Source organism: Musa acuminata, chromosome BXJ3-7, assembly GCF_036884655.1.
Source record: "Musa acuminata AAA Group cultivar baxijiao chromosome BXJ3-7, Cavendish_Baxijiao_AAA, whole genome shotgun sequence".
NCBI lineage: Eukaryota > Viridiplantae > Streptophyta > Magnoliopsida > Zingiberales > Musaceae > Musa > Musa acuminata.
Window position 1 is genome coordinate 41,192,625 of NC_088355.1, and position 20,668 is coordinate 41,213,292.

A 20,668-nucleotide genomic window follows, 5' to 3' on the forward strand; every position below is an offset into this window, starting at 1 on the left:
TAACACACGGGCACCACGACTATTATTAACGCTTCCATGAGTTCTCATCAACACGGTTACTCCAAACACAGTACAGATCTGCTCGCTTGAAATCAAGTGATCGTTTATGTTAAAACTAAGATCAAGTGTTACAGGAAGGTCTCTGGTGAATGCTCTTTATCAGAATAAATACGGTCTAAATCGATAAAGCCATGTCAGTGTTACTACCAAGTTAAAAACACACTGGGAAACCTACCATACATGGCCCTCCTCACGCGATACGATTAGAAGCCGCTGCTATGTATGTAGTTGGTCAGTCTAGAAGCGTATATATGTGATCCGAGGAATGAAGACTTGCAGCGGCTGCTCCTTCAACACCAGGAATAAAAAACACTAGGAGTCATCAGCAATGGCTCAGTAGCCATGTTGCCAGATTTGGTTTGATGGCTGAGACGGTGTCTGGGAACCATTCAAGTTCCCTTCGCCTGGATTTTGCTGATGTTCTCGTGATGGCCCTGCCTGTGAGTGGTACAAGTTTGGGTAGCCCAATGCCCCAAGCTGCGATGTCTGCTGACTCGGACGAATTCCACTGTGCTGGTTCTGACCTGGATAGTTGTAGAATGTGCTTGCTGGAAGTGCCGACATTGTCCTCGAACCCGCACCGTGAATCCACATGGCAGGGTTCTCACTCTGGTGATGACGACCAAAAATATTCTTAGAAAATTATACTTGAAAGTCGAAGATTGCCGTATCTAAGAAGCAATTATAATTACCTGCTGAAGAGGCATGTAGTGACTTCCTTCTTTGTACTGCAAGCTCAAAGCTTCATCGAACCCAATCGTTGTGCTAGCCGATGCGGTTGTATGGTTAAGGATGAAAGCTCCAGGAATGTTAGCTGAGCTTCCAAGTCCTCCGTAAGCAGAGGCTATGGCAGAAGCCTGAGGTAAGCTGGTCGCAGATAAGCTACTTTTAAATTGTGGTTGTGAATACTTCATGCCTACACTGGGCACTGCAGCAGGTGATTGATGGAATGGACTGTTTGCAGCGAATGCTTGTTGGATGGAAGGCAAGTAGGTGTAGCTATGAGGTAGAAATGGGTAGCTTATCATATTGGCGAAATGGCCTAATGGAAGAGCAGGCTGAGAATAATGGTGTACGGGAAGATGCTGAGGGAGTGCAGGACTAGTGAGCATGGTAGTGCTAGGTAATTGTGGAGTTGATTGTGGGTTGGAAAACACTCCTGGGTTCAAAGCCTGCAGAAAGCGCAATATAATATCAATTTCCTAAATCTTTCATAGGATATTTTGTAACTTTTATAGAAGTTTATAAATCAAGAAATGCAGCACATATTAATTTGGTAGCAACCACATTCAACAAGTTCAGATTGGTCAGAATGTAGAAATATTAAGATCAAAAGTTATTTATGACTAACCAATCATATTATGGCTTGTCGGTGTTCTACAATATGGATTTTTTGGCTCTAATATTGATAAATAACTGCAATCAGGTAAAGACCAATCTTAGGCTTGGCTAAATCAGTTCTATTTTGAAGTTTTGGGAAAAAGTTTCAGGTCAGCTACATGATGAAGTAAATTAAGAAAAAGAACAAATAACATTGGAATACACAGGATATGTGGAAGTATGATGCAGGCATAAATGACCAACTGATCCTTCACTGTGTCATAGACCAAAATCCAAGCAGCTACATGCAAACAGCAAATATATTGACTAAAAATTTAAGGTGCTAATAAATACCTCAGGTGTGGAAATGGTTGGTCCGCTAATGGATGACACTGTCGTGCTATACCTCGTAGGCATTGCTTGGTTGGTAAGCAAGGGAGACAAGGGAAGGTCGAAATCGCGAAGATGTGGAATGCTTGATGCTAAAATACTGTTTTGTAGAGTATTAGGTTGCTGCAAGGATACTTCAAAAGTAAGAAAACATATAAAGCATAACCCGTGGGTACAGAGACCAACTGTGATAGAGGCCAATTATGATATTCTTCAAATGACAAAGTATTGAAATGAGCAAACTGCTGCATATAAAATCTCATGAATACAGTGAGAGGCAATGGGCACAAGACGAGAAACAGAGGGAACTTATTTGTGACCTCCTTTTCTCAAAACTTGTGTTTGATAAGATTATGGTAACTGCAAAACATGGACACTCTAAAATCCTTACCAAATAACTATCATATACATATTGAACTACTTTGATACATGTTGGACACTTTCTCAAAGATACCTACACATAACCTAATAAATGAACAATTGTAGGATACTTCATCATAGTTATTAAAATTGGATAGTTCTAAAATACTATGTCTCATACCTAAGATCAATGAGTCACATTAGATTCACTAACAAATTGGCATTTAAATGAAAACACTTGCCAAGATTCATAAAGTTGTTGCCTCCTTAGACATAAGATTAAGAGATGTCAACCAAAGGCCATTTGGAATTATTTATAAAGGTTCTAAACTTGTTGTCTGCTTATAAGCCACCAACTTATTTGATAATCATAATAAAGATTAATAGGACCAGTTATCTATTCGTGTATTTTACTTTTTCCCACATCTATCCAATAACAAACTCATTAGACTGCAAATTATTCCATCCAAAAACCAATAAATTAACCTTCAGTCTTTCTAATAGAATATTAATGTTCTAACATAAAGAAGGAACTTGTCAAAAAGGAATGCACAAATATCCTGAGGGACAACCATGATTAAATGGTCATTCAAGCATTCTATCTTTAAAAAAGGATTTCCTGGAATGTTGTTTACTTTTTGTAGATCCTGCTTTTCTCACTTAACTGGCCAGAGAATCACTATACCTAACAAAGACTGGCTGGTTTCACAATCTCTACTTTGGCTATTAAGACTAATTGGATGTTATTAATATTCAATCATTAGGATTACTCATTTGAAAATAAAATTATACTCAAGACTAATAATTTAGTGAAAGAATATCAGTAAGTATAAAATTAAGAGATCGTCTACCATCTCTTGGTCAAGGAAAGAGGCACAAAAATTAAGATGCAAAGTAGAATAGAATTGGTTCACCTTACTGGTCCATACCAGTGTATCGACAGTTAGTACATACTGAGTTATACCAAACCGTACCGAGCATACCGACATATGGTACATGAGAACATATCAAAATACTGCCCATACCGGTCTCCTATTGAACCAATATGTACCGCCCATACCGAGCGGTACACTGCAGTACAATAATGGATATTGTTTACGCATGGATGCATTAATAGCTAGATGATTTTGCACACAACTAATAAGAGTTGTTAGTTATCAAGACTTTATTTTAGCTTTGCACTTTTGTAGATTATTATCCATCATGGATATATATGGTTATTTTCTGAACAATAACCAAAATTTTTTTTCATGAATTACGTTTTTGTGTGCTCTTCTATCTTAAAAAAAAGCTCACAAATTACATAAATACAAACTAGTATCTAAGCAAATCAGTCAAATACATACTAAAAAAAGTAATACTAAAATAACATATTCTTAGGAATTAATATTTAATAATAATATTATTATTTAATAAAATAAAAATATTCTTCCGGGATTAATCTACTACTACTACTACTATTATTATTATCATCATTATTATATGATGTTGTATCTTCCCCAACTCTCCCTCATAGTTTCTCGCTTCCCTCGTCCCCAACTCTCCCTCATTATATTGTCAGCCCTCACCCCCCCACCCCCCTCCCCCTCTTCTCGCCGTCGCCCTTGCTTCTCGTCGATGGGTAATGTCCTCTCGTTCGTGGTATGATTGCTGTCAACAGGTCGCCATAGATGATTTTACATATAGGTAAAGATGTCTTCGCCTTTGGTTTCTAACTTCTCCATTATATATTGTTATTACATAATGATGTATCTTTCTCTACTCTCCCTCTAAATTTCTCTCTTCCCTCGCCCCAAACTCTTTCCCTCTCAGTTCCTGCTCTAGCCCCCATAGTAACTCAGTTCCCCTGCTCTCCCTCTCAATTTCTCTCTTCCCTTGCCCCATCTCAGTTCCTGATCTCCACCCTCAGTTCCCCTGCTATCTCTTTGTTCAGTTAGCTCTCATACCCGTGCTTCTTGTCGTCAATGGGTAATATTCTATCGTTCCTAGTATCACTGCTTCTGACAGGCCACCACCACTGATCGTTCACAATGAACCCCATCGACTTTCCTGACTTGAGGCAAGCATTTTTTTAGTGGATTTATTGAGGGATTGGAGAATCTACATATGAATGAGAATCTCTCTCTCCCCATCTAAAGTTGGAGAATGCGATAGATAAACTAGGTGCTCATCGCATTATTCAAGACATAGTAGAAGGGGATGACTTTGAATTCTGGACAATAACACTACAACACTTCAATGAGAGAGCGAATAATTGCATATAGGAGGAATCAGAACGATTGATCGATATCCAAGCGGTGATGGACAACGAAGACACTCTCTTGGCAATTGCAAGGATTGTAGGTATGTGGGCAAACCTTCTCACTGCAGATTTCTAATTGATTGGTTTATTCCATCTTCTCTCATTGCAAGGCAAGTGTGTGGAGAATTGAATTATTTGATATGTTCGGAATGTTGATACCGCACAACATAAATAGTGTGCGACATCAACATTCCAAACATCTTAAATAATTCAATTATCTACATACTTGATGTGCAATGAGAGAAGATGGCAATCAACCAATCAATTAGAAATCTATAAGAATAGGTTTGCCCACGTACTTGTGATCCTCGCAATTTCCAAGGGAGTGTCTTCATCGTCCATCATCGCTTGGATCTTGATCAATCGTTCTAATTCTTATCGTATGCAATTATTAGTTCTCTTATTGAAGCATTGTAGTATCGCTCCCAGAATTCAAAGTCATCCCATCCCCTTCTACTATCTCATGAATTATGTGATGGGCATCTAGTTTATCTGCCAAATTCTCCACCTTCAGATGGGAAGAGAGATTCTCATTCCCGTGTAGAATCTCCAATCACTCAATGAACCCGTTCAAAAATGCTCAGCTCAAGTGGGGTAATGATGGGCCTCGTCGACCTTCCTGACGTGAGGGATGCGAGGGCGATTGTGAACAGGTTGATTGAGAACTACAAGGGCAATTAGTCGCCCTCTCATCGAAACATTGTAGTGTCATTGCCCAGAAGCCCAAGTCATCTACTTCCACTATCGCCCAAATCGTCCAATGGATGTCCAGTCTGTCCATAGTGCTCTCCCCCTTCTGGATGGGAGAGACAACATCATTCATATGTAATATCTCATAGTTCTCAATCAACTTGCTCACAAGGGGCAGCGTCGAGAAGTAGCATAGATATTGTTTAGGGCCTTTAGGCATGGATGCACCAATAGCTAGATGATTTTGCATACCACTAATAAGAGTTGCTAGCTATTAAGACTTTATTTTAGCTTTGCACTTTTGTAGATTATTATCCATCATGGATATATATAGTTATTTTCTGAAAAATAACCAAAAACAGTCTTTATGAATTATGTTTCTGTGTGCTCTTCTAAAAATGCTAAGAAATTACATAAATACAAACTAATATCTAAGCAGATTAATCAAATACATACTAAAAAAAAGAAGTATTTAGACTTTGCTTGTCAGCAAAATAGAAACCAAGCAAGAGAAAAGCAAATGGTTGAACAGAAGTCAGATTTGACATTTAGACACCAGAAAAACCACCACAAATTTTCAAGCAAGCATCGGTGAGATAATAAAAATCAGATTCAACAGTATAATTAATTGAACACCACAAAATCATGTTTACAGCAAACTTTAGTATAAAATAGTCAACTGGAACAAAAGAATAAACACTAGGTTACCATTAAACTTGAGAAAGGTGAAAGAGTTTGCACTTGTGTATTTCCTTGTGGAAAGGAGAAAGCTGCAGCATTTGGCTGTGCCGCACTCGATAGTGCATAATCAGAAGCAGATGGAAAGTTGTACTGAAGTACATGTGCAGTATCCAATGGATCATTTCTCACCACCTCAGGTTGTGAAACCAAAGGCACATCTAGATTCTCTGAACCACTACCAGATCTAGAAACTACATTCTCAGTCAGTGTAGGCTCAAGCTGCCCATTGTTATCATACTCATGATTTCTGTCAAAAAAATGGATGCCACATCACAAACTCGAATTGCATCAGAAAAAGATAAACATATACTATAACTACCTTGTATCTGGATCATCTATTCTAGAAGCATCATCAGCGACAGGAGGCACTTCCAAGTTGCTTTTTAGTTGCTTTGACGGAAAAGATCCAGAAAATGCACCAGATCCGAAACTACCGAAGCTCAGATGTGCACAATCTGCATTTGTAACCCGCAGATGGTTAGGGATAATCACTGCAGAGCTAGCTTCAATAGATTTTGTGCTCGTCTCCTCATGTAAACTTAGTTGTCTCAGGTCTGCAGTAGCTGATGAAAGTTCCAAGACATCCTCAGCTGGAAAAGAACCTAGTGATGGAAAGAAAGTAATCAGCAACAAGCTCAAAGAATCATATCACTAAGTACTGGAAACACTTTCCAAAAAGATCCAAGGCACACATTTGCAAAAAATTAGGCTCACAATTTCAATCACCAAGGTGGAAAATTTTGAGGCAGGGTATCATTACTAAGGCATGGTAAAACAGTAACATATAGTAAAATCAGGTCAAAATGGATAAGATAGGACTATTTATATACAATGTACAAGATAATAAAGATACTGAAACCACTTGAGAACAGCTGATGTTTGTTATCAACTGTTCCACCAGGCACATTGAATCAGAGACTCTACCTACATGCCACCTTTCTTTTGGAGATTAATCCCAAAATTGCCACCAAAATTAAAATCTTCTTGATTCATTGAAAGAACAAATATCCATGGTCAATAGAAAAAAGGAACAATGATATGAAAGATCAAATTTTTTTACCTTCCTGATGATCAAGCTCAAGCATTTGAGACTGATAGGAATTTGTACTTTTTAACAAGTCCTCTATCAAATGGGAAGCATCTTTGGAAGTGTCTACTTGTATCTGCCGATCAGATACAGATGTCGATCTGGATTCTGCTGGCAGATTTTTAACATTATGACTTTTCTCTAGATCTTGGATCTCTTCCAAATGAGGATCTATGTGCAGGTTAGTTCCATCAACAACCAAATTAGAAGATGCCGATTCTAATGGGTTTCCATAAGCAGCACAAGCATCAGAAACTTCTGATGTAGTTGACACACTATTCATAGGCTGCTTATTAATCAGGAACCATCCATCATCAGAATTACGCTGATCTTCAGAAATTCCAAAATCATGACTAATCTCTGAAACATGTAAAGATTCTTGAAAAGAGTCTGATCTTTTATCTGATTCTAATGGCACTGTGGTTGGAGATTGTTTGCCATTGTGGTGTGACATGTTCAACATCACTGCATTTTGTGCCATGTCAGACCCTTCACTTGCCCCAGAAGGCATGCCAATTGGTTTGCCCTGAGATCTACCCATCTTTACAATATCAGCCATAGAAACATGCCCTGGCTTCCCTAACCAACTGTTTTGGAAGCCAGATGAAGGTTGCATGGGCATAGAAATTCCATCAGCAAAGGTTGTGGCCTGTATTGTATTTCCCATAGGAGTAGACTTGCTGCAAGAAAATGAGGCCACAGCAGAAAATTATGTTAAGCATCACATAAGAGCAAAAAGACCAACAAGAACAAGCCATAAGATCCCAACTACAAGGATGGCAACATGAACCCTTTCTGCCATTGAGCTATGTATAGTGTGATTTCCCAAGTTAATTACAAATCAATTACATAAAGGACCAAGAAGTCATCAGGTTTATATTCACAAGAAATATTAAGCATTTGTTGAATGACTTTGTTGTAAAGTATATCTTTAAAATAGTAGATGTAAGTTCACCCTAGAGTCGACAACAAAAAAATTCAGGCAGACAACACCAACTAAGATGGTCATAGTCAAAGGCTAATGACAATTATTGTCACACCCCAGATTTATCAAAAATAAATCATCACTTCAAAATCCATAATTTACAGAATGCCCTTTTTTTATTTTGAATTCAAAATTCTTGTCTGTATAACACTAAATATTTTGAACTACTGCAACTTCTTGGTAGGGCCACAAGTGATGAAAAATCTCTTCCATCCAAGCCTCGATTCTATTACAAATTAATAGGTTAATCTGAAAACAAATACAGTATAAAAATATATTAGCAACCCTACATATTGGTAGGACCTCCGAAAAATCACAAAAATAATCGTCAATACTCATGAAATCAAATATTAAAAATTTAATATTCATTATGAAGCTTATGTATCAAATTAATAATAATAATTCTTATGCAATAAACAAAATCATGTATTAATCTCATGCACCACATCTCGATGACATGCATAACAGTCAAACGAATGAAGATACATACTTCATGGGATGGATTCTTTATTCTCTCAACGACAGATGGAGTGAACTCATATCGTACTCCCAACAGCAAATGGAGAGGTGTCCCTCACCCACCTAAGTGAAGACATGTTCCTCCCAATAGTAGATGGGAGATATCATCTAACCACCACGTTTGACAACCTGCTAATCCTCAAAGGGAATCATCCTATCTACCCTCAACAGGAATACATAATCATCCATGATCATTCATTCATTCATTCACACATGCATTCAAAAAAATAATATGCTAAAATATCATAAAAGACCATCTTTAGTGTATGGGCTACTAGACTACGTCCATTGGTGATTCCGCATTATAATAGGTTGGTAGCTCCTTTAATAGGGTACACTTCCAATGTGGACTATTCGGTATAACCACATATACCACATGGAAACAATTAATATTCTTAACTTAATCCAAAAATAATAGAAAATTACTAATCATATCTAGATCACACCTTCAAATAAAACATTTAAGTTCATCAAATCTTAAATACATGAGGTACCAATCTCTCAATAGTCCTTAAACAACCTAAACCCTAATCGGAAAAGAACCAATTGACTTGAACCAAACTCAATTCAACAAAGGCATAACTGAACCAACATCTAATCATTATTGAACCAGTTTGGAATCACCATAGGCCGGTCAAATTTAGATTTTATTGGTTTTAATTAGGTCAAATAAACTTGAATTTGTTAAATCGGTTTAAAATCATCCAAAACCAGCTTGAACCGATCAAACTAGTCTAATTCAATCAACTAGCGAGCTTAAGTAAATGAGGGAAGAGGAAATTGAGCTAGGCTGCATAGTACTAGTCAAGACTGCATCGATCCACCTGAGCCCTGGACTGGTCATGTATGTTGAACGTTCCTATCTCGGGTAGTAAGATGGGTTGAGGTGCATCGGACTAGGCAAAAAGAGGTTGGGTTGTGCTTGTCTAGCAGGTTGGGCCTGCTTGACTTCACGGGCTAGGCCTACCTGGCTCATGGGCTAAACCAGGCTTGCAAGCTGAACCGGGCTTTCGGGCTAAACCAAACCCAAACCCAAATAAACTCTCCATGTTTAATTTGATCTCAAAAAATTTTCTTTATGTAGATCAAATCATTGAACATAACTAATGGTAATAGATGAACATGATGAAATTGCATATAAAAGAAGGAATTAGCGTTAATTATTCAACTTAAAACATAAAAGAAATAAAGAAATAATACTTTAACAAATATACATAAGATATAAAACTATTAAAAAACTAAACACAACATGAATAATATGAAAAACAACTAAACAACTTCAACATGATTTAGAGTTAAATCTAAATACAGAAACTTAGATAACTAAATGAATAAAATTTTTTACTTTCAGGAAAGGTAGGGGAAGCTACCTCTCATCATGGATTCTCTCCTTAGTGGGATACTCTCCTCAATTCTCCAACTGCGAACCTTGGAGAGGAGTGAGGAAGAGGAAGCTCCCATTATATAGGAGAAGATGAGTCTACTCCGAAAGATAAAAATAATTTAATTTTTTAAATTTTATTTTATTTCATTTTCACACACAAAAAAAGAATTCATAATAAATACAAAGTCACATCACTCATTAGAAAATAAATCAATTAATTCTTTTCGAATTATTTTATTATTTAATTATTTGGCTGAATTACTAACTTTCCAACATCGTAAAGGAAACCAAATTTAATTAATTCCCAAATAATATTATACAAACAAGGCAATTTATCATCCAGAGAAAGCAACACATTGATTATGGTTATTTGATTTATCGTAATAGGAGAAATCCCTTGTCATTACAAATTTACAATTATAGTGCAAATAAACCAACTAACTATAGAATATCTTCTTTTTTTCTTGGTTCCCTAAGGATAGCAACCAGTAAAACATATCTCTATTAGATAGTCAAATTTGCATTTCAGTGGGAAATGGAGGTAAAAAGGGTTAGGAGTTAGGACTAACCACCGGAAAAAAAATCATGTACCACATTATCTATTTCCTTTAGTATAATAGTTGGTCAACAAATTTTGTGCAAATACTAAATTTTTCAGACTCCTTTCGTTTCTATTATAATCCATCCCCTTGACAAATCTTCTTATCATTCAGCAGCAGTAATATAATGCCTCCTAATTTGTTCAAAATCTTGAAGGAGATAAAGGGGTCAGGAGCATCATTCCTCGAGGACTGAAACAAACATCCATCCCAAAGAGAATTCTGTTGACCAGATCTAACCACATGCATCTGATACGATTAAAAAGAACATAAATGCATCATGTTTCTTTAGCTTTCACTTGGAAAAGATATAAAGCATGAAATATCTTATTTTGTGTGAATTTTCCAATTGAAAGAATATGAATATAGGCCACATTTCATTGGCACTTTAGTTTATCTATAGTGATTTAAAACTAGTTTCATGAACATATATTGCAAGAAGGAACATATTTTCCGTGGATCAAAATCCTTTTAGGTTCTTTGACAAGTTCCTTAACTGAATTGGCTTTCCTTGGAACTCAGCACCAGATTTAGAAAGTCAATACAGGTTTAAGCAGATTGTACAACTTTAAAAATCTTCCATATGTCATTCTAAACTACAAAACCTTGTAGCTAATCAGTATGTACCAATTCTAAACTAACATAATTTTAAGAAAACCACCTAAGAAGCTTGTAATTATCAGCACACCTGGGCAAAAATATCATATAAGGTCACAGCAAAACTAATAAAGACTAAGTTTGTTTTGTCATCACGGCATGACAATAGCGAGAAGAAATTGGATCCAGAACACAATGATCTAACTGTTCTGTCTAAGACCCATCGGTTTGAAATTGCAGGGCACTTTAAAGTTTAAATGATGTCAATAAATTAAAAGAAAAATCTTCTTATCATTGTTGCTATCTTGTAAGCTATGCAAATTACAGAATCCAATAATAGAACACATTTAAAAGGGCAAGCTCACTAGACTAACGCCCCAAAAAATGGATGCAAAATCCTTATTCCAGTTGGTCCGGGTAAAAATATTCATGATCTGGAAACACGCAAATGCCATCCTATAAAATTGAGGACGTGGTCACCTTAAAGTTGTTGGCCTTTGAGTAGGAGAACTTGATAGCACGGAAGATTCCACAACTGATGAGTTAGGAACAGCACTTGCACCATTTTCTTTCTTGTGTAAAGATTTACTCTTAGCAGCACCATAGTCTACAAGAATGCAAAGATAAGAAACGAGCTTATGAACAAGTACAAAGACAAAGGCATTAAAGTTGCATTCTTGAAGACATAGATAGCAAAACCATAATGATAAATCATCCTACCAATAGAACTGGATTGGGAAGAAGTGCTGCGACCCCCATGGTCAAGGCCACCTCTAGCCCCACGACCTGAGCTGTTGTTCACAGTTCGAGATCTGGATTCTGGAGGTTCTCTGATCTAAAGAAAGTGAAAAATAGCAATGAATCATGACACAGTCAATCGACGTAAAATGGCATGTGCTTTACGGTAATATTACAAAGTTCTAAACCAAAACAAGAATGATATAAAATAAAATAAAAAAACAAAAAATGTTCAGAATACTGAGAAAATGGATGATCATTAATAAACATGTATTCAGCCAAATATAAATTGCTTAATGAACACAAAATGAATCAAGCACGTTGCATAAAAATAATTGACAACCCTGAGATTTGGCCAAATCAAGAACTCAAGGAACCAGAAACAGTAGAATATGAGGAACATGATGGTGACGTATCCATGAAATGAGCATCAAGCTTTTCAAAGCATGTCCAGAGATACATAGTAAACCGATAAAACATGAACAATGATCACAGATCAGGTTGGTTCAGCATGCAATTAATCTATATACACTACGAGCGCTAACCTCCTTTTTCTTGTCACGCTTGCTCTTCACCTCATGAAAAGTATCTGCACCATGAAGTAACACTAAATTATATGTAGGCCCACTAAATAAATTGACTAGGCATGTTTACAGAAACATTGCTTTGCCGATATTACTGAACTACAGTAGCCACTCTTCCAATGGCAAGAGAATGAATGATAAAAGAGACATACGCATGGAACACTACAACAGTTTCTTATGTTAGCAACTATAATTTAAACAAAACAAGAATGAGAACTGAAGCAAGTGCAAATTACAAACAAACAACGACCTATGCTCCTCCATGATTATCCAAAAAAAATCCTTCCCCATTTTAGAAACATCTTGGAACAACCCACATTTTCCTAATGTTAATCGTTAACTTATATCCTATTACCTCCGACGGTTGTGAGCAAACAATCTTCCATAATATCAAGGCAATCTTACAACATAGATGTAAATGCTGACCGAATAATGAGAAATAATACAAGACCACAACTTGCATTGTAAATGACCTTTCAAGAAACTCAAAAGAAAAAGTGTTTTGAAGCGCTAAGACCCATCTTAATCACAGAATATAACACTCTCTGTATAAAATCAATGTGCGAAACAGAATCAAGCGGGGGATGGATGCGAAAAAAGTGATATCAATCTTAGCTAACTCCTTTCTTTCTCTAGAAAAATTTCAAGTTTCCTTTGTTTTACTACAGTCCATCCATCGGAGAGAAACAGACAAAGCATGAAAAGATACCAGCATCAAAAAGATATCCTAGAATAAATAGAGGTAAAAAAAATAAATCTAAGAAGCACTTGCAATAAGGAACTCAATTTAACAAACTCTACCAGGTTCAAATTCTAAAATTTAGACAGCGCAACATTGAGGATGACCAGCTCAGGCAAACAGATCTCTCAGCCATACTATCGAAATATAAAAGCAAAAAAGCTTCATCTTTTACACTTCTCTGGGCCAGACCGCGGTGTACTAATGTAACGAAGGAAAATTTTAGGAAATGAACATGACACCCCAGTTATGCCTTTTGAACCAAGCAAGCACGCAAGAACTCGAAACTGATAGGAAAAATGAATCTACTCATAGATCGAAGGCGAAGAACTACAAATTTGGGATAGCACCACCTACTGTATTTTTCATCTCAAACCTAACCGAGTGACCTCCCAAGGAAAGCCACAGAGAACCATCTTTATCGCCTAATTTCAGGAACAAATAGAAGAATCAAGTAACACCGAGCGAGATAAAAGGAAAAAAGAAGCGAAAGAAGGGAATTCCAAGGGGGGCACCCTGGGAGAGGAGCCGGTGGACGGCCTCGTTGGGGTCCATGTTGCACTCCCGGAGCATGGAGTAGATCTCCGCCTCCGGGCAGTTGACGATCTCCTTCAGGCTCTGCACCAGCTTCCTCGACCCCGTCGGGATCGGGGCCGCCACGCTCCCCCTGTTCCCTCCGCCACCGGCGCCGCTCATATTGTCGTTCCCTTCCGACTCTCGTACTCGACGAGCACCGGGCTCTCGTTACTCCCTCCTCTTCTCCGACGCAAGGGGAAAGCGAAAAGGGGGCCGCACTCGTCTTATATCTCCTCTCGGCAGCCAAAACCCTCTTCGACGACTCCTCCTCCTCCTCCGCCGTATTTATATAACCCTCGCTATAATACTAATAATGTTATGTTCGCAAGAGAGTAACGATGACAGTGAGGGATTTTGCTTATTTCTCTCTCTTTTCACTCGGGGAGGCCTCTTTCAACTTGTAATAACCGTCGATCGCCCACTCTCTCGATTGGTAACGATCACGACTCCGTTCTCCGCTCGTGTCTATATTATTTATGTTTACCTTGTTACCCTTTAAAAATATATTATATTTATGATTATTCTACTTAGACTTAATTACGATTTGATTCAAATCAAATCTAAATCGAACCGAGACAATGATTTGATAGCACGAATCAAATCGAAATCAAATTCTTATGAACGATCAAATGATCAAATATCCCTCTAACTTTCAATATCTTAATAAACGATCGATTAGATGAATATTTTAGAAAAAAATTAAATTCGATAAAACTGAAACAATAGGTTCTAAAATCTAGTCAGAATTAATTATACTTTATCTATTAATAAAAATGATAGATAAAGCTTGTATTTTATTGATTTTTAGATGCGTATAGATGGAATAGAAGTTTTTGAAAATAATAGTTAACCAATGATATTTTAATTATTGTAGACCTTCAAGCTAATGCTAATCCCTGCATAAACCTGCATTCAAACCAAAGCTGTTTACATAATAGTTTGTGCATCGCCCATTTATATAGGTAAGACCAAGGTCTGTCATACCGAAACGTACCGCCCGTATCGGGCGATACATACCGATCCGACAGGTTACCGATACGCGGACCGTTCGGTACCATTATAGTGCTACAGTACTATACTGTAGCACTGCTACAGTATAAACAATATAAAATTATTCAGTACACAAGGGTGTACCGTTCGATATGCCCTGATGTACCGCCCGATACACTGGTACTTTACCGTACCGAGCCTGGGTCGAAACGTCGGTACGATACGATACGACAAATCTTGGGTAAGACTATATTAATCATCTTCATATCCCATATTAGACAGTATGAAAATGATCTATTGTGTAACAAAATTATTTGGCCCAAAACTGACAGTGAAAAATACACAGAAAACAAAAAAGGAGAGGAAAAGGGGGTATTCAGTCACTTGGTAGTTCATTTCGGAGGAAATTTGGCTTGTTTGGTACTCGCTACTCCACATGCATTAGCTGAACAAGACAATGTCTATGGTCCCGTCTATCTCCACTTCAACATTATTTTCTAAGATATGATCAGGTATCTGAGGAGATCAGAGAGCCTCTTGCAACACCGAGCAAAGAAGTAAAATGAACTCCTTGATTGGATCAAAACTTCTGGCTGACTCCACCTGCATTAAACTAACAATACTGGGATCAAATGGTATAACACAAACGGTAGAATAGTAATTAATATCATTGTTATAAACTTATTTTTTTACTTTTCAGTTGTTAATGATGATTCTGATTGTCATTGTCAACTGAGAGGGATAGGGTTGATCCAACCAAGTCCTGCTTTGCGGCTCTTCCTACTTGAGAATCAAACAAGAGATTACCGTTGAGGTCAATCCAATCCTTATGACCAACCTGCAAGAACTAATGTCAACTGAATCGATCGTGGATATTTAATGCTCTGATTCAAAATTAAGAGTATCATCGTACCTCACGAACCCCTACAAGGATCCTATCCACGTGCAATTAGGAAAACACTATCCAAGCATGGATATGGTGGTAATGTGGCAGATGATGTGGTTGGTGATAAGGTGACGTCGAGCGGCATCAAAATGGGTTGTCCACATCTCGCATTATCTGTATCAACACTGTTGTTATCGGTTATACAATATGGTGTAAAACATGATCACATGATAATATCCAGTTACTTGGCAAAAGAAATATTTTAAAATATTGGGATGCAGCAATACCCAACTACAACTAGATAACATACTAATTCAATGACAAGACAAAAACAATAGCACGAGCCAAAGAATAAGAGACTAAGATACTACCGTAACAAAAAGATAACTAGTTGATGCGTCATCAAACCTTGTCTGCCATACCATATAAAATGTATCTATAAAACATAGTTTAACCTGCTAAAGTCATGTCTAGTAAGCAGTAAACTATGCAACAATGGATACAATCAAAAGCAAGCTAGGCTAGAGTACGCATGCCATGATCCCACATTGCTACAAGCCATCATCACGTCACATAATTTCATTTTTATTTCTCTATTAAACATAGGAATCACCTCGAGTAAGGTGTCACAACCGATGCAAAGCAAATATCATATCATACTAAGCAGCAGCCTTGCTACTCAAAAGATATTCAAAATTGAGCAGATTGATCTTTGCAGCAAGCACAAAAACGTTCTCAGTTCAGTGAGCCCTCCTGACATATCAAAGCTAGGACTATGTTAATAGAACAGGGAAGAGGCTATTAGAAAAAAAAGAAATAATCAGTTACTATAATCCAATAATTATAGCTTGTACGTAGCTGTACGAAACATGAGCTGTTTTCATTTCATTAAAGCTAGGATGTCCATCTCAAGGTATGCTAAGTTGCCAAGACGTTTGTGATGTAAAACCTCCATTTTTTAATGGTATGAAAGTTAAATGTTCCAACTCTTTAGGGTTGCCTATATGGACCTCTTTTCAGTCACTGACTGTACACCAATAGGATGGAAGTACAAGGCACCACTAATACTTCAACAAGAATCAAAAGCAACAAGAAAACAAATTGTGAAGGCTAAAGTGTTTCAGCTATCTTTTTATCCATCATTTCCCTTGCAAACAAGAGTTAGAAGTTTTAAATTGTCTATTATAAGAAGGCACTAACGTTATGAACTGTTACCATTTACCAGCACCACGTGCAATATCTGAAACAAAAAGATACATTCATACACTATATCCCTATTACATGAACCCATTGATTTGTGAAAAAAATTACACCACTCTAAGTTCAGATACAAAATTTATCCACGCAAGATAATAATTGAATGGAATCTACTGCCATTTCAAGATCCAAGGGGACCAAGGAAGGAAACCTCAACCTGATGACTGAAACTGGAGATGAATTTGATTCACTCGTAGAATCTGATGGATCCTTTCATAAGCTAATGTTTTTGCAGGTACTGGATTCATTCTCAAAACCTCAGACAATGAGGTGGTTTGGGCAGGGTGTGTTGTGTCAAGCATAAAAATGCTGCCACAGTGACGCTTTAGCTGTTCTTAAAGGAATACGCCAAGTGAAGCAGGATAATCTAAGGAACACAAGAGTGCATTCTGATGTGGAGAATGTAATTAATTTTGTGAAAGGTGTGAAGGGACCCCCTGGTTTTTTAGGGCTATCATTACAAACATTAGAGAACTTGCTTGTAAACTCCATGTATTTCAGTTTGGATATATCCCTAGAAGTCACAATAGCATGGCTCGTAGCCTTGCTAATTTTGGAATAACACAAGGGTTCTCCGATTTTTTGAAAGCCAATGAGTTCAACTTATCCATTTTTGTAATAATTGATCACTGATATTGCTGTTTTTTTTTTTCGGAAAAAGAAAGAGTTTTGAATAAGAGATGAAAAAGTCCTTTGTCAAAGTTCTATCATAATAGGGGTCTGAGTACAAGATGCTACCAAAATATATCTTTTTGCCTATCTAGGAGCTACCAAACATATATTCCAGTATTGTGATACAAACTAACATCGGTGTAGAGGAGACTAAATACCATCCGAGGAATAAAAGAAGTTCAAAACCTAACACAAAAGTCTGATAATGACCATCACAATGAAATTTGTTTTGATCCTTCAAAATTCTCCAGGGGTGCGTTGAAAATCTACGTGACCATAGCAAACATAACCACCATTCTCATCCGGGCTTGGGACCGGGATTGGTGATGTTGTTGGCATCTCCCCATTTACATATGTATGTGACTAACTTTTTAATGTCTTTGAAACGATAGAAAATAAAATCAGCTGAATTATAAATTTGAACTCCAAGCATGAAATTTAGGTGATTTCTCTTGACATGAGAGTGGCATAATTGAACCCACATGTTAGAAGCATCAATAGAAATTAGAATGTCATTTGCAATGGGGTAACATCCCGATGCTTTGAAGGAATTATTTGCATTTCAAAATTTTAATGCACCAGTGATAAGAGAAATATATGTTAAAGATAAACAGCAAGGAAGTTTGTTCCAAACGCTTAATAACAATAGAAAGGAAAATTACACCAAGTGGATCCACCAAGTGACCTAAGTTTAGAGAAAAAACAGTATCGATATTTCAAAGATATAGAATATATTTTCTTTATGACCCATATCGGCATATCCTACTTACATAGTAACTGGAAGAGGAGAAAAGTTACTTACATATCGGCATATCAGCATATCTTACTAATATTTTCTTCACTGAACGCTGCAGAAGAATCGACGATACACAGGCAATTAATCTTGACGTTTCCTCCACGAACTTAGAGCGCACATAAACCAACGTGTTTTTGTCCCCAATTTGCTTTATCATAGATGTCGAGCATCTAAGAAACTAAACATATCAAAAACTGCTCCATCCTTCAATATCTCAAATCCAACACCTTGTGAACAGGTTCACATTTACTAAAACTTGCTATAAAAGATTCCGTTTTTCCTGATCAAACCAAGATAAAGTTTTAGAGGAAACAAGAATGGCGAAATCGAAGATATGGTTACCATCCAGTATCCTGGAACGGCGCCTTGGCTCTCTAGAAAGGAACCTGAGAAGAAGGCAAGAGATAGATAAACAAAAGGGTTTTGGGCCAATCAGATAGAAACAATGGCTCACGTAATGGACATAGGGGAGCCGGAGCGCGTCTGCAGCACCAATTCACCGGTGCAGTGCGACCGAGTTGATGACGTCTGTCGCAAACGGGCCGGAAGGAGACGGAGCGAAGGAGGCGGGGGAAGGCGATAGCATCGGGCCGAGACGGCCGCGATGAGCCGGTATTGCATACAATTTTTGGTCTCTTAATGAACACAAATGGGATCCGTGGCTCGTTAGACCGTCAGTCCCATAGCAGTCGACCTCCGATGGATCGAACAGGTCGGACTTGACCCGTTCAAGTGATTTGATATAATTAGAACAGGCATTTAATCGACCAGTCGATCCAACAATATTATTATAAAAATTGATAGCCATTATTTTATCGTAGAATAATATTATTTTATATCATTAAGTGTTTCATTATAAAAATTGATAGCCATATATATACCTACCAGACGCAATCACAAGAAAATATCTTTTTGTCTAAGAATTTCTCATATATTTATACAGAGAGATGCTTGATAATATGAGCGATGATCATTTTCGTTTGGATGATAAAATTTATATTTCTTTAGATAATATAAATATGAACCAAATCATATAATGAATGAAGCTAAGGAATAAGACATGGGTTTATATGAATCAACACATTTTTAGATTGATATAGAGCTTAGTAACTCAAATGATCAGTGATTCTCTTTAGTCTTATAATAAAAGGGTTCTAAAACTTAGTTTATGAAGCGCATAAAATTACTTAGGACATTGGATAGACCATGAGTAGTTATTCACATAAGTTATCTTGAGTTTTGAATGTTATTTTTTATTCATCACCAGATTTATTACAAACTTCATGGTATCTGATTCTCAAGAAAGTCTAGTATATACTAAGTCAAGGATTTGAGAAGCGATGTTTTTTTTATTGTTTTGTTGATTGCTTGATTATCCCCACGCATCCTCTACGACTGATATATCTTAGCGATTGGTTAAAAAGGCAAAACGAACGCAAAGATTGAGATTATATCATGTAAAGCCTTTAGTCCAAAATTCTTTAATTTATTTGTTTAATTTGACTATCTCCTTAAGATTTATTTTATAATATGAAAGATTATAGAAAGTTATGATTTTAGGAGGTCAATGACATATTGAATTTCTCGTAACGATGACAACTCACTAGATAATTATGAGGGTGTGATATTAGAAAATTCATCTAAAAATGACTTAGTCTTAGGAGTTAAGAATCGTGTAAAGGCTAAGAATTTATCTAGCAACGATGATCATGCTAAACATAGGTTAAGATTTAAGACTTAGCGGAAGAGATTTGTGAGTTCTTCATTTATACTTTTTTTTAATGATTTTATTAGGCATAATTTGTTTATTTTTTATATGAAAATATATATTTATTTTCTTTTTTATGATCGATAATATCAAAATCATACAACCAAGATTGACCTAAAAGAATGTCAAGATATCATACTAAATTTCATCGTGACAATCATTTAGTTTAATTAGTATTAGACATCTTTCGGTCCTCGGTAGAATGATTTTGTCAATCTAGATTATTTTAAATGAGGTTAGATATGATTGTACCTTAAAATTTAATCTTTTAATAATAGATTTTGAGATTTTATTTATAGTGCTACCCATCAATAAAATAATGATAAGGGGCAGCCCACTGCAAATTTGCCTTGTATTCAATTAAACTGCATATGTATGCATAGATAGTAAGATTGTGTGGTCTAAAGGTCTTGGGATGGGTCGGATTTCAAATAAACTCCGGAACAACGTCGGTCTCCATCTAATGGGCTATCGGATTGGTTCTCTCGGACCTGATACAATCCGAGTTCGATCCATTAGTTGTCCCACGCCCGACCCAATTCGCCGGTCTCCCTGATCCCGAGTACGAGTCCTCATTTCAGCTTGCCACGGATTCTGGTACCGTCTCGCTGGCCACTGACAGGCGGAG

General features: G+C 36.9%; 1 protein-coding gene and 1 long non-coding RNA gene across 7 annotated transcripts; both read right to left on the bottom strand.

Annotated features, from left to right (window-relative positions):
• Positions 1 to 86: 86 nt before the first annotated feature.
• LOC135643290 (uncharacterized) lies at positions 87 to 13,956 on the bottom strand. Of its 4 annotated transcripts, none has more exons than XM_065160074.1 (10): positions 13,611 to 13,956; positions 12,318 to 12,361; positions 11,755 to 11,869; positions 11,515 to 11,641; positions 6,924 to 7,630; positions 6,183 to 6,465; positions 5,864 to 6,110; positions 1,735 to 1,893; positions 753 to 1,232; positions 87 to 669 (listed from the first exon to the last, which is right to left on the bottom strand). In XM_065160074.1, exons 1-10 carry the CDS (start codon positions 13,789 to 13,791, stop codon positions 394 to 396), a joined length of 2,619 nt encoding a protein of 872 aa, XP_065016146.1. In that variant the 5' UTR covers positions 13,792 to 13,956; the 3' UTR covers positions 87 to 393. The 4 variants fall into 4 exon arrangements, with proteins under 4 accessions (XP_065016146.1, XP_065016145.1, XP_065016144.1 ...); XM_065160073.1 differs by having other exon boundaries at positions 5,831 to 6,110; positions 11,530 to 11,641; positions 13,611 to 13,955; XM_065160072.1 differs by having other exon boundaries at positions 5,831 to 6,110; positions 13,611 to 13,954.
• Positions 13,957 to 14,926: 970 nt separating this feature from the next.
• Positions 14,927 to 18,873, bottom strand: LOC135643387 (uncharacterized). Of its 3 annotated transcripts, XR_010498234.1 has the most exons (6): positions 18,727 to 18,873; positions 18,615 to 18,658; positions 18,279 to 18,442; positions 15,575 to 15,721; positions 15,355 to 15,499; positions 14,927 to 15,264 (listed from the first exon to the last, which is right to left on the bottom strand). It is a non-coding gene; the product is annotated as an uncharacterized LOC135643387 (long non-coding RNA). The 3 variants fall into 3 exon arrangements; XR_010498233.1 differs by having other exon boundaries at positions 18,279 to 18,873; XR_010498235.1 differs by having other exon boundaries at positions 15,575 to 15,732; positions 18,279 to 18,873.
• Between the last annotated feature and the right edge of the window lie 1,795 nt (positions 18,874 to 20,668).

What these genes read in the sequence shown, in the direction of transcription:
- LOC135643290 (XM_065160072.1), bottom strand. Translation starts at nt 13,791, where the DNA reads ATGAGCGGCGCCGGTGGCGGAGGGAACAGGGGGAGCGTGGCGGCCCCG. An exon ending in ATAGATGATCCAGATACAAG is followed by an intron (nt 6,111 to 6,182) that starts GTAGTTATAGTA and finishes TTTTTTTGACAG; the next exon opens with AAATCATGAGTATGATAACA. An exon ending in ACTACATGCCTCTTCAGCAG is followed by an intron (nt 670 to 752) that starts GTAATTATAATT and finishes CGTCATCACCAG; the next exon opens with AGTGAGAACCCTGCCATGTG.